Genomic DNA, 14,064 nt, shown 5'->3' with positions numbered 1-14,064 from the left:
GGAAATTCGTACCATCTGGGGTTCTTTAACGTGCACCTAAGTCTAAGTACACGGGTGTTTTCGCATTTCACCCCCATCGAAATGCGGTAGCTGTGGCCGGAATTCGGTCCCGCGACCTGGGTTGCTTAGAAGCCCACCAACAACCACAGCGGGTATATGATTTCTTGTCTCGCACGTGGACGTTGGCCGATTGATGTGCAGGGGCCATTTAGGCTGAGTCTCTGTTAAGTGTCGCTGCTCTAACTATGCTGACACATGATGGAAGTTTATTCTCCGGCGTATGTCAGCACTGCGGCACGTAACTACGTAACCTTGCTTTGCCCATTATTTTTGTCTGCCCTTTACCAGCGGTTCCAAATATCTTGTAACTACACATTACAATCTATACAGCGGCATTCCGTTGTCATTCAGTCTATTATCATTTACTAAAGCCATCTGATTGCCCGTTAATTGATACTATACTCTAATCCAACGTCACTTTTTATACGAAAAGCGCATAATCTTTGTGTTGCAAGTGAAAGAAGCACAAAATTTCAGGCAAACCTTGTGCCTGGCCCTCAGCTACACAACCTCTGTTTTCACACTTCGTGCCTTCTAAGCACGTTCGGCTTGCATCATATCCGACCACTTAACGTTAGTGATCTGTTACTTACCTAGTGCTGAATTTGGTGCAAATTCCGCTAGAGCACTGCACTGACGTACCGCAGGGACCAATTAATTTCTCGAAAACCGCATAGAAGCTTGCCATCACTGGGCGGCGACAAAATTCTTATGTTTGGGACCATCGAAACATGCTACCAACCACGCAGGGCGTGCTGGAAACAACCAAAACTGAATGTATTACATCGCTGAGACCGTAGCGCCAGGTTCGGTCGCCAAAAAAGGGCAGACAAGCTATTATGAGTGCGCCACCACCAAAAAGCAATGTCTTCACAAGATATTCACGCCGTACACACACGTGACACACGTGTACACACTGATCACTAGCAGATGATCCGAGGAGGAATCCAAACTGCTACTGTGTTTGTCTCGGCCACTGCGGCTATAACCAAGAAAACACCACAGTGAGGGTGAGGGAGGTGCAGAGAGAAACGCTGTGCATACATGCATCAAGTGTCCCATCATCTGAAGAAGATAGGACAGCGCTTGTACGTTCGAGTGTTTTCTTCCGCTCCCTACAAGCTGTTTCAGATGACGAGGAGGACCTGGTCTGTAAAGAAGTGTGAGAGTCAACGTAACGTGAAGCACAGAGCACGGTCAGTGGGCTGTGCACATGACGTATGCAGGATTCCCTTGCAGTGTTCGTTACGCAGCCCAGGGGAAGGTGTCCCAATGAGCGCTTGCACGAGCACGCAAACAATGTCCGCAAAGATAAGGACGGTTTTCTCGCTTTGCATCCCTGCACGTGTGGATGTGTGTCCCTGCACGTGTGGCTGCATGTGTGGCACGTGTGGTCCGCTCGAAGCTAACTTCGAGCGGACCGCAACGATTTGGTAGTTTTGGGACGAACAAACACGCGCAATTGGCGAAGCAGCATAAATGGCTAGGGAGCAGTGCGCATGTGCCAATAAGCCATCGGTGGCTCTTTCTAATAAAGAAATGAGATTCTAGTAAGAAGGAAGCATGCGCAGCGGGCGACGGTAACTGATCTGGGCTTAAGTGTTTTCTCATGTAAAATTTTAATGTAATTTTTATACGCATGCATAAATAGTACACAGCTAAGAATAAATTGTCATTTTAAAGTCAGTGCTTTTCCCGTTTCGTTCTCCTTCACGTGCCTCTTGCGCTGTTTGTCCTCAACACTGGTAAGGTTTGCCTGTTTTATTTCCGTGTTTGTGACAAAATAAAAAGTGGTGTGCGTGTGCGTGTTTTTGCGTTCAGGTGCTCTCGCACGCACATGCTCTCGCGCAATCGCATTACGCGATATAACGAAAGTGCCAATCGTGTGAAAGAGCTACTACTTGGTCTTACCATACCATCTTAGTGTTGGCACGATGGAAGTATGCTTGCCATTGTGGCCAATGGTTAGATCATTCTGCTCTTGAGCTGGTAGAGGTTGAAGCCCTCTATCGGACGCACATTCCTTTTATTTTCTCTGCGCGATCTATTCGGCAAAGCAGCAGCAGCTGTCACAGTCATCAAAATCCGCTAGGTTTCCATAAGAAAACTTCCCTTTGGAGGCCGAGCAGCGCAAGTCGGAGGACCGGGTCAAGCAGTTTTCGCTAAGCAAGGGCATGCACTCACTCGGTGCGGTGGCGGAGCGCCCCAGCTGACGTCATACGCGACAAGGTGTCGCTAAAGGTTCTCAGGACTACGGCAGAATGCCTTGCGTAAACGATGTGAAGTCTTCCATTCACGCTCATTCTCCTCTAACGCCGTTGTTTCCCCACGGCAGCGCATCTCGCTATTCGGCCGAGCACGAGATAGGAATTACCGTATTCACGGAGTGGGTCGTATACACTACGGGTGAAAGACGTTTTCAGCTGGCATTTTCAACGCCTATATTTTCCTCCCCAATCAGTCGCCCGACGAGTGCCTATACACTGCTCTTTTGATGTTGTCTGGTCTGTGCCTTCTTCCCGATAGTCCAAAAAAGAAGCCGCAGATCTGGGCCTTTCAAACAACTTTTTAGCGTAAATCTCCACCAGTCACCTGCAGAGGTTAAAGTCATTGCGCGGAGCCGCATCCTCTCGTCTCGATGAATGCATTCGCGGCTTTGTACTGCTTTCCGCCTTCAGATTTTGCGAGTCCCAAGCGGCGTCCACGGCGGCTGCGGGTCGTCTATACGCACGGTCCTCATCCTGGTGGATGGCGTACGGTGGGACTACCTGTCGGAACCATATCTGCCGGACTTCGACGAACTCGCCAAGACGGGAGTGAAGGCCGAGCACGTGGTGCCCATCATGCCGGCGAATTCGTACCCCAATCGGTACAGCATCGTCCCTGGCAAGCGTGTTTTCGTAGACTGGACGCTTTGGAGGCAGCCTGTTCTGCTTTGAAAATGCTGTTTCGCTTTCATGGAGGGCTTCTATAACCTATTGATGCCGTATGTGGTATTGATTTTCGTCTGTGTTCAAGATAAGATGGGCACTCACGAATGTATGCCTCATGTTCTGAGGTTAGCATAACCATGAGGCAGATTTACCCAACCTGAAGCTCTATGAAGATTCGAGATAAGCTCCTTGCAGGTCTCATTGTAGTGGGGATATGCCGAACCGCTTGACCGGTACAACAAGTGAAATTCTAATATGCTGTGACGGTGGTCCCGCTTTTGGTAAACAATATCTGTGTACCTGAGAAGGAGGAGGACGGAAGGGTTTGATTTTGTTAATTATGACAACGAAAAGTCAACAGACAATGAAGCCAAGGAAAGCATCGGAGAAATTGGCTGAGGTTGAAATTGGAATGTAGAAAATTATAAAGAAGGGGGGGGGGATGAAAAGGGACGAAAAGATAACGTGTCGATAACCTGACGGCGACGGCCGTCAATTCGTCCACTAACTTCGGTATTAATGTTTAATCTAGCAATGGAGGTCATAGCGATGGAAGACGCGGACAAGAGCGAAACAACAGGACGAGCGCTAATTTTCAACTGAGTGTTTATTTCCAGAAAAAACCGCATGAGCTTGCTCAAACTCGTAGAATCACAAACTGGCTCGGGCTCACAGAATCATGGAATTGCAGCCTGACTCAGAATCGCGGATTCGGACAAACGTTTTCAATATGCAGTGGCCCAGGGTGGCGCCCACGGCTACCCGGGCCGCTGTATCTGAGTCATTGACCCTCGTGGACTCGGAATCACCCACATTGAAAGGCTATTTGCATAGTTATTTGCTCATATCTACATGTACCGGCGCGGCTGGTTGTATAGGTTCGCTGCATGGGTGCAAGGACTTCTGATGTGTCTAAGTTTTGTGCTCAAGAAATGCTACAAAATGCACTGTTGTTGCAATTTCGCGCCTCCCCTCATTTCTCCACGCCGCATAATGAGGGACGAAGTTAGGAACAGCACGTACTTGGCGATACAGTTATTAAGACGAATATTTGAAGACTGGGCCTAGACTCCAGACTTGGAAGACCGAAGAACGAATCTAGTTGAAACGCCATCGGGAAAACTGCGTTAAGTATTACGGTGGACACACACCAACAAGAAGGAAGATTGACAAATACCATACGTGAATTAAAGTTGTACGACTACGCTCGTTGTGTATATGCGTATGTGAGCCTTCGTCTTCGCGTGTGTCTATTGTAATAATTTGCGCAGTTTTCACGACTCAGAATTTCTACTCGGCGGACATTCTTCGAACAGTAGCCGGATGCAATTCCACAATCGCCGCAAGTACCCCAACTTCTTAATTAAAGCGTTAATTATCAGATAATACTTATTTAGATGATCAATGTATTATCATACACTTACTGAAGCCCGCCGCTTTCAGTAATGCGTTGTCGACAAATAGACGTTATCATCTCTATGCACTGGCTTTAGAAATTTTAGCTTTTTTTTTCGTTTGAAGCAGGTGGTGTGCACTTCGCAACTTTTCTTCGTATAAGATCAACAATATTTAGATTTTTATTGATTAGAAAGCCAGCAGTGACGTCATTGGCTTAATTGCATTGTCTAAATTTCTTTCTGTGCCTCCTCCTACAAGAACACACAATTCGTAGCATTCCATAGATGAAAGGATTAACGATATTTATGTGTAATGAATACACCAACTATCAATGTCGTCAGAGCCATCATGCACGAATATGCATAAATGAAAAAGGACTGCCTTCACTGTCGCAGTGTTCGGGCCCACAATATATTGAGTACCTAAAAGGTAACTAAGTTCACGTAAAAATAGCTGCTTTTGAATAATAATTACGTTCATTTAGCAGCGAACAGAGCTTCGCTAACTGAGAAAGGAAAACATGGCAAACGGTGTCTCAGTGTGACGGCTCGTGGCGGGAATGCGACCCCTGTGTACGACCGCTTGTGCCCGAGACGATGCTGCGTGGAGGCCGACACGAAAGCATATCGGGCCGAGGCGGCGCCACTGTAAGCAAGGCTAGCGAACAGATACACAGCGCGGCCCACCGTTCACGGGTGCTTTACGCTTACGCAATACGAACGCGAAGAACAGAAAAAAGTAGCTGAAGAATGCAAGGTCGAGTTGTCATAACGCTAACGGTGCGAAAAATAAAAATAGAGAGCCCTTGTCATTGAAACATAGGGGCACAGAGTCACAAACAAGACCCTGACCTTGAGGAAGTGAGGGACAAGAGCAGCGCGCGAAAGAGCGGTACAGAGAGAGGTTAGCAGAAACCAAGAAGAGAAAAAAGGGGAGGGGAAAGTGAGGGGTTGAGAGCGAAAGGCAGCTGCAGGCGCTTCCTAGTCGGGATAACAGCACCAAGAGCAGTGGCTCAATAATTACCGCTTTACTTTCGCCATGCTTCACGCTTGGCGCCAGTGGGCTGGTAATTAGGCGTTCCTATAGTGTTCCTGTTTATGGTTCCCAAAAGATGCAGTAAATATATCCGGGCCTAAACACTTGGCATTTGTCTGTCTAGCGCCATGCAGCAGAAGGCTCCGTTGGAGTAGGCGAGGCGTTACGCTGCTCTAATGTGGCCGAAAGGAAGCGACCTTTCAGAAAATTGTGCGCTCTGCGCAGTTGGAGCTGCTGCGGAAACCTCGTATGTTGCACGTTGTTGTTGACCTTGAGAGTCAGCTATCTTTCTTGGAGCGTATTTGATTGAACTGCTTGTCAGCAATCACTCCTTGGGGCTTGATGTAGCTCTTTACATTTGACGCCCGTTTCTCATGCGTTGGGGGCACGTTTAAGAACCCCTGATGGTCAAAATTAATCCGGAGTTGCCACTACGGTGTGCCCCATAATTTAATCGTGGTTTTCGGAGGTGGAACCCCAGATTTCAACTAAGAATCACTTCGTTTTTCACTCGATAAGCTTTTGATTATCACACGTACGCGACTTTTATCTCTAAGGCAAGTTATGAACGCTACAATTGAGCCGAACTGTTCGAAGAAAAAACATTATAGAGCCGACAAATAAAGAAACAGTGTTTTCAACACTGATGAACGCTTATTCGTTGCTAAAGGTTCGAGGGAAAACAATTATGTTATTGAGCCGACTGATTCAAAAGATGTCGTGTGTTTGACAATGATGAAAAATAATTCCTTCTTGTTTTATTAAATGCCCTGCTCACGTGGTCGAACGCATCAGCCATCTCACTAGGGCGTTCGTGGACACGACAAGCTGTGGAAATGCCTAACCAAGCTTAATGCAATGTTATGTACCACCTTGTGCTTCGATATCCATAATGTGTGCAAACATACTCCAATTTAGAGCACGAAAAGCCGCGCCGAAGTACTATCGTATGTTGTCAAGGTTCAGGAACCCGCACTCATAATCGACAATTCCAGCTCAAGCGCATTCCGAAAAACAAGCGTAACTGAAAACGTAGTGCAGGTTTTATTTGTCATAAAGAACACGATCAAGACTTACGCTCTCGTATATATCAGCAGCAGCAGCGTATTTTACGCCCTCTGTAGGACGAAAGACTGTCTAAAAGATCTTCAATTACTCGTGCCCTGCGTCAGATGACCACAGTGTATGCACGTAAATTTCATAACGTCAACACACCGCCTAGTTATCTGCTTTCCTCGATTGCGTTTACCAGCTTAGGCACTCATCACGTAACTCACCGACCACCAGTTGTCTGCTCAGCGCAATGCATGCCCAGCCCAAATCTATTTTCCCCTCTTAATCACGCTCGCTCGCAATGCCGAGCCAAAATACTCTTCAGTTTAGGAATTCACAAACTTATCGCGCATCATTTCAGTAAGCCTCGGGCTATGTTTTGAGCAACAGCAGAGAAAGACAAAGTGGTGCGACATGTAGCAAATTCATCAAGCACTGTGATGGTTATGCATTTCTTTAATTCCACCGCGAAAGTAAAAAAAAAACGTAACATTACTAAAAAAGTTCAACGCCGATGATAGCATTGGCTGTGCGACCGAGAGGTATAGCAGGAGGATACATATTACTACGACACTTACATTGTTTTTACAGCTGTCGTTGTCAGAGTAAGGAGGTGAAACTGTGTTATCCATGCCATTTCACACGGTGATAACGGATAAAATTTGACAGCGTTGGTGAAGTGTTGTATTACGATTACAAATTGTGTCACACTGGTAAAATTTTAATGTGTATGGTCGTTTATAGCCGTCCAAAATTTTGAGTTGAAGTGACTATGTATGCAAACAAGTGTGAGATTTTGGATAGCGCATGAAAAGAAACACAGTCCTGCAACAAATATGTCCTTTCTACATGTACAACAAAAATGATTTGTTTTCTTGAAACACTTCGAACAGTTCATTACATTTCTCACTTTATATCTCCAAAGGGACAACAGTACCATTTCTTTAAGTACCAGTAGCTTAGTGTTTCTGGCGAGAAAATTTGACCAGCAATGAAAGCTTTTCATATCGCTTCTTGTGACAACCTGGTTAAATTTGAGGAGAATTATCTCATGGTACATCAGGAACTTCGAGACAAGCGCGGCATACATCTGAACAGTAGTTATTCGATTGCCTTAGGAACTGTAGCATTTTGTCAGATGCTTGTTTAGTGCAGATTGCCAAGCCTATGACATAAACAGACATGTCTTTAAAATAAACAACGATTGCGGGGAGGCGAGCCTTAAGAAAAACGTGTTGTGCTTTAAATTCATACAGTATGACTGCTAAAGTAAAAAAGGAAGTACAGGCCCAGCAAGAATTCCAAAACGACGCGGCAAATGACCGTAGACCAGTGGTCAAAAATTACTTGTTTCTTCCACCAGAGGGAAAGGCCGCTAGGGGGCCGTGACGAGCGGACGTGTATCACGTCGGCTCTGTCTTCCTGCAGTGATTTCTAGCGGCAAATGTTGACGGATCGACCAGAGCTGGTTAAAATCATCAATCGGAAGCTGCGAGGACTCTGCGGACACCAGCGTTTGGTCCGTAAGTGGATTTTTCGCCACCTTAGAGCCACACGTCTGCCAGCCGTGGTGCCGACGCGCTAACACGAACGCCGGCCACTGGGCCTAACGTGGGCTAAGGCTTACCGAAGCCCCCGGTGCCGCCGCGTCAGCTGTGCGGCAGCCAACAGAAGGAATGAATATCACCGTGGAAGGTCGCAGCGCCGAACAGGGCGAGCTCGACGCCCCGGATTGGATCACAGTACTCAACAAATGCAACCTCGAGGAGAAATGGGCACGGAACGCCAAGCGCGTCTCAGAAGACACCCCACCACCATCAGCGAAGCGCGACGGCAAACAGCACGCGGAGAAATCGATCGCCTCGAACCAAGTCAAGCTTCCCGAAAATGGATGGAGAATCATTTTCCGCCCCAAGGGAGGCATGGTAGTCAAACAGTGCGATGGACCAACCCTGACCGAAGCCATACATGTAGCTGCGAAGATTGAATGGAACAAGGCGTGCCAGCTTGTAAAGAACGAGAAGCAAGGAATTTTGGTCTTCTTCACCCCCAGCACGGAGGCAAGAGACAAGCTCCTACGCCTCACAAACCTGGAGATTGAAGGAAAAGTGCACGAAGTCACCGTTCACCTGGCAGTACCCGACGACTTCTCGAGAGGCGTCATCCACGGCATAGGACTACAGACCTCACTGCAAAAGATCACGCAGGGGATAGCAGAACATGAGGAGAACCCCAAGGTGCTGGCGATCAGGCGACTAGGACAGAGCAAGACCATCATGCTCACATTCGCCACCAAGGAGGTACCGAGGAAAATCAAATGTCTAGGTGCCATCCTGAACTGTTATTTGTACAAAAAAAAGTACGACGTATGCTATAAGTGCGGAGCCCTGGGACACCGTTCCGACGTTTGCGAGAGCAAGGAAGAGAAATGCAGAGGCTGCGGCATCCCCAACCCAAGCGAGGGACACGACTGCAACCCCACCTGCAAGCTGTGCGGCCAACCGCACCCCACTGGCGCCAGAATCTGCAAGGGGATCTTCAGAACGCCATACATCGTTAAGAAACGACAATGGGAGAAGCTGCAGCAACAGGAGGAGGCGGAGAAGAAACTACCAGAGCATCGCAGCCGGCGGGACGCTAGCAAGACGCGGGCCACGAGCAAGGAGCGCCGCCGGTCAGCATCCTTTCCGAGGCTACCACAGCAGGCCACCCCCACCCCGCCAAAGAAGCAAGGGACAACAACCATCAAAAAGGTAGGCTGGGAAGCGGGGAATTCCCATGACTCTGACATAGTGAGGGAGCTCAAAGAGCAAATGCAACAACAACACGAAATGATGAAACAGCAACAGGAACAATGGAAACTTTACCAGGAGCAAACAGTGGCTCAGATGCAGGAGCTCCGTAATCACGTTATCGAGTTGCAAAGGGAGAACACTGAGCTCAAGGCTCAACTCATTAGACAACCGGCAGCGCGTCAGGATGCCATGGCCGATACGTCGTCCGAATCAGAGCAAGAGGTATCTGCACCACCAAAGAAAAAGCGAGTTAAAAATACCGCTTCGGGCCTTGAAATCGCAGAGGGCAGGGCAGAAAAACTTGAGGTAGACATGCAGCAACTCAAAGAGATAGTACAGCAGGCGGCCATAGCTACCCAGCGTAACGCGGAGAGGATAGACCAACTCTCAGCCCAGCTCAGCCAACTAGTCATCCCAATGGGAACTCGCCTTGATCAACTAGCAGAACAGCAAAACCAACTCTTTCTGCGGTTGAACCATGGCCAGACTCAACACTAGGGCAAACACAATATGGCAATGGAACTGTAGGGGCTTTATAAAAAAAAGAAACGTTCTCCAAGCCTACCTTGCGGGATGCGATGGTCCCGACATCATCGCGCTGCAAGAGTGTGGGAAAAACGCTAAACTCAGCGGATACAAAACATACCCAGGCCAGTCGCCAAACACTCAGACTGCTACCCTGGTGAAGAGAAATATCACCGTCATACAGCATGAGGTAGGATGCACGCAGATTGACTATGTGTTAACGGAGATTCTACCGCAGAGGCGGAAAGAACGCAGCCTGCTAGTCATAAACGTCTACAGCTCTCCTAAGCTAAGGAAAGGCTGTGGCTTCAGGGAGCTCTTTGCCAAAGCGCAAGCATTAGCACGGGGTAAGCAGCGTCTCGTAATCGTAGGGGATTTTAATGCTCCCCACCAAGCATGGGGCTACCACTACTCCCAGATAAAGGGAAGGGAATTATGGGACGCTATGATGAAATGCAATTTAACACTCCTCAACGATCCACTCGCACCGACAAGGCAGGGGAACAGCGTGTCATTCGACACCTCCCCCGACCTGGCCATGGTCGGAGCGGACGTTGAGGCTACTTGGCACAACACGAGAGAGAACCTGGGCAGTGACCACAGAATCATAGAGATCGTTGTCCAAAACGGAGTAAACATCAAACGGGAGAGAAAAATCCTAAAATCTATCAACTGGCAGTCCTTCCGAACCAATGGAGCGGATTGTGGGGCGATCACCGACATAGTTGAATGGACCAATGGCATTAAGCGGGCGTGCAAAGAGGCTGAGGAGGAAGTAGAATTAGATGAGGAACAAAACTGGGTTGATAGCCACATGAGACAGCTGTGGCGGAAAAAAAACGAAGCAGAAACCGAGCTAGCCCAAAAAAGGGGCAACCGTAACCTGAGAAGAAGAATAGCAGCTCTCAACAAGGAAATTGAGAGCCATGCCCAAACCCTAAATAGACAACACTGGAACGACATCTGCGATAGACTAGACGGTCAATTAAGCTCCGTCACCACCTGGAAACTATTGAGACACCTCTTAGACCCAGACAACACCAAAGCTGAGACCAGGAGACAAATGCAACGACTAACCCACAATTTCCAGGGGTCGGAGGAGGATATGATAAACCAGATCAAAGACAGGTACATAGGAGAAACAAACACCGAAACATTGCCCGACTACAGTGGCGAAAACAACGAAGAGCTGGACCAACCAATCACCTTAAGAGAGGTCCAAGCTGCCTTAAACAGGCTCAGCGGAAAAACCGCGGCTGGCCCAGATGGGGTCACCAATAAGATGCTTCGAAACCTCGATGACCACTCCCTCCAGCAACTGACAGCATTCTTTCAAAAGTGTTGGGAACGGGGGGAGATACCCGGGGAGTGGAAGACAGCAAATCTAGTCCTCATCCCCAAATCAGGAAAGGAACTCAAACTTGAGAACCTTAGGCCAATCTCGTTAACCTCCTGTGTAGCCAAGCTCATGGAACACGTCATACAGACTAGGCTCAACGATTACTTGGAAAGTAAGGAACTCTACCCAGACAGCATGATTGGTTTCAGACAACAACTGTCCACAACTGACGTCATGCTACAACTCAAAGAACAAGTATTGGAACGGAAGACTAGCGACTCGAGAGTCATAGTCGGACTGGACGTCAGCAAAGCATTTGACAACGTCAAACACAGAGCGATCCTGTCACACCTCAGTCACCTAAATGTTGGAAGCAAGCTATACAACTATATCAAAAGCTTCCTCACGGACCGAACGGTGAACATAGAAATCGGGGGCACAATAAGAAAAAACATTAAGCTAGGCAACAAGGGAACACCGCAGGGATCAGTGCTCTCCCCTACCTTGTTCAATATTGCAATGATCGGGCTGCCAGCACGACTCAGAAAGATAGAAGGCCTCTGCCACACACTCTATGCTGACGACCTCACCCTTTGGGTCGACAGAGGGGGGAGCGATGGCCAAATAGAAGGCACCCTACAAAGGGCAATATGGGAAACGGAATGCTATCTGAGACCCATAGGGCTAAAATGCTCGCCGGAAAAATCGGAGATGCTCATCATGGGCAAGCAGCAGGTCAATATCCAGCTCCTGGTCAACAACACCCCGGTACCAAGGGTGGACAAGATCAGGATACTGGGTATGTGGATACAACAAAATGGGAAAAACACCGAAACAATTAACCGACTAGCCGCCACGACCAACCAAACATGCAGGCTTCTCAGGAGGATAGCAAACAAAAACGCGGGGATGAAAGAGGCAAACCTACTTCGGCTCGTTCATTCTTTCATCATTAGCAGAATCACCTACGCTATCCCGTACTTAAAAACAACTAAAGCAGAGAGAGACAAGGTAGACATTCTCATCAGGAAAGGTGTCAAAACAGCACTAGGTTTACCAGCATGCACATCAACCGAGATGATTCTGAACCTAGGAGTGTCGAACACCCTAGAGGAAATGTGCGAGGCGAAACTCACGGCACAATATATCAGACTAACTGGCAGCAAAACGGGCCGATCCATCCTCAGAAACCTGGGCTATCAAAACCCAGAATCACGTGATAGGATAACCGTCATCCCCAAAGAAATTGCTAACAAGTTAAGAATAACCCCTATCCCAAGAAACATGCACCCCATACACAACAAGGAACGCAGGAGAAGCAGGGTCCAAAGACTCCAAGGCTCCCTCCTCCAAACACAAGGGGTAGTGTACACCGATGCGGCAGAATACCCAGAGGGGCATTATGCTGCAGTAGTAGTGAGCGACAAAGGCGCGCTAGTCTCTAGCTGTAGCGTACGACACTCTTCACCAGATGAGGCAGAGATGGCGGCGATTGCCCTGGCAATCACACACCCATCAACTAGAATAGTCATCACCGATTCTAAAACTGCAATCAAAGCCTATGACAAAGGTAAGGTTTCCAAAGAGGCCGGCAAAATCCTGCAAGCAGGCAAGGAGAACGTACCTAACGACCTAATTAGGATAATATGGGCACCCGCTCATAGTGGACTCACAGGGAACGAGATCGCCAATGAGGTCGCCCGAGGACTCACACACCGGGCCCCAGCGCAGGCGGATTACTTCCTGTCCAAAAAGCGAGAGTTAACCACATACAGAGAAATTCTAGAACACTACAGAATGGGGAGGAGAACTCTGCCTCCCCCCCATAGATCTCTCACAAAGCAGGAAGAGGTAATATGGCGAAAACTGCAGACAGGTACCTTCCCAAACCCGTATATTCTGCACAAATGGCATCCTGAGGTGCACTCTCCAAAATGTAAAAACTGTGAAGGCACAGCAACGCTAAATCACATGCTTTGGGCTTGCCCAGCACTAAACGGCCTACATGGAAACAGAGAGTCATGGGAATCCTCGTTCCATAGCCAGGAAGAGCAAGCCCAAAAACAGGCCATCCGTCAAGCCCAGGCCGCCGCCGGAAGCCAACTGATTCCGGCCGACGTCTAGGGGGGAGGTAGACGGTGATAGGGAGAGCTGCGTCTCACCCGATCACCCATACTCTCTGACGGGTGTAAATAAAGTGCTATCTCTCTCTCTCTCTCCACCAGAGGGTCAGTGTACTGTCAGTGGCATAAGTGAGTCGTACCGTCTCACCATCTTAAGGAGTCGTACTTGACGCAACCCGTTGTGCTCACAGCAGATCCGGGTTAGCTGACTATGAAGGTAAGCTTTCCTTCGTCCATTAAACAGCGTTTTGTGTGCTCCTTTCTTCTCCTGGTAAGTTTTCCATTGGCTTTCACTTCGATAAGTAGCAGAAGTTTCTGGCTGAAACCGCACATTGAAATTTTTCTGATAAACCTGGTAATGGCATTCCTTTAGGTACATTTAGGGTAGCTGAAGCACTTGGCAACCACCGAACGTTTATACATAGTTTTGAAAGTTAACCATGGCAAAGGTGACAATGCTGCTTTCTGTTTGACACAAGTTGCTTCGAACTGCCGTTTTCTTTTCAGCTTCGGCTTCAAGAGAGTGAGAAGCAAATGCCGGAGCCAAACAGGGCAGTCGGCGGAGGCCATGGCTATGACCCCAAGAAGCTCGAATGCAGGTGCGCCATCGTTTTGCCACTAGCACGGGTTTGTCGTTCGAAAATATTTTTATTTTGTATATACAGCGGAAGTGCACATGCACAACACGTTTTACTTAATGCTCGTCTCATCGCAATCGTTGTTTATGTTAATGTTATGTCTGTTTGTGTCCTAGGTTTGCCAAACTGCACTAAACAGGCATCAGACAAAATGCTACAGATCCT

General features: G+C 48.1%; 1 protein-coding gene and 1 long non-coding RNA gene across 3 annotated transcripts in view; both read left to right on the top strand.

Annotated features, from left to right (window-relative positions):
- Positions 1 to 10,244: 10,244 nt before the first annotated feature.
- LOC140218582 (uncharacterized) lies at positions 10,245 to 13,180 on the top strand. Its single transcript, XM_072288384.1, has 2 exons — positions 10,245 to 11,555; positions 13,154 to 13,180. The coding sequence occupies exons 1-2, from the start codon at positions 10,245 to 10,247 to the stop codon at positions 13,178 to 13,180; spliced, it is 1,338 nt and encodes a 445-aa protein (XP_072144485.1).
- A 181-nt stretch (positions 13,181 to 13,361) lies between these two features.
- The window catches only part of LOC140218625 (uncharacterized), a 29,574-nt gene continuing 28,871 nt past the window's right edge, over positions 13,362 to 14,064 (top strand). Inside the window, exons 1-2 of one of the 2 annotated variants that reach the window (XR_011894834.1) lie at positions 13,362 to 13,478; positions 13,769 to 13,860. This is a non-coding gene — a long non-coding RNA (uncharacterized lncRNA). Of the gene's footprint in view, positions 13,479 to 13,572; positions 13,861 to 14,064 lie in introns of those variants that run through there. The other variant, XR_011894833.1, reaches the window with a different exon arrangement.

Source organism: Dermacentor andersoni, chromosome 5 (genome assembly GCF_023375885.2).
Source record: "Dermacentor andersoni chromosome 5, qqDerAnde1_hic_scaffold, whole genome shotgun sequence".
NCBI lineage: Eukaryota > Metazoa > Arthropoda > Arachnida > Ixodida > Ixodidae > Dermacentor > Dermacentor andersoni.
This window is presented reverse-complemented; position numbering and strand designations above follow the sequence as displayed.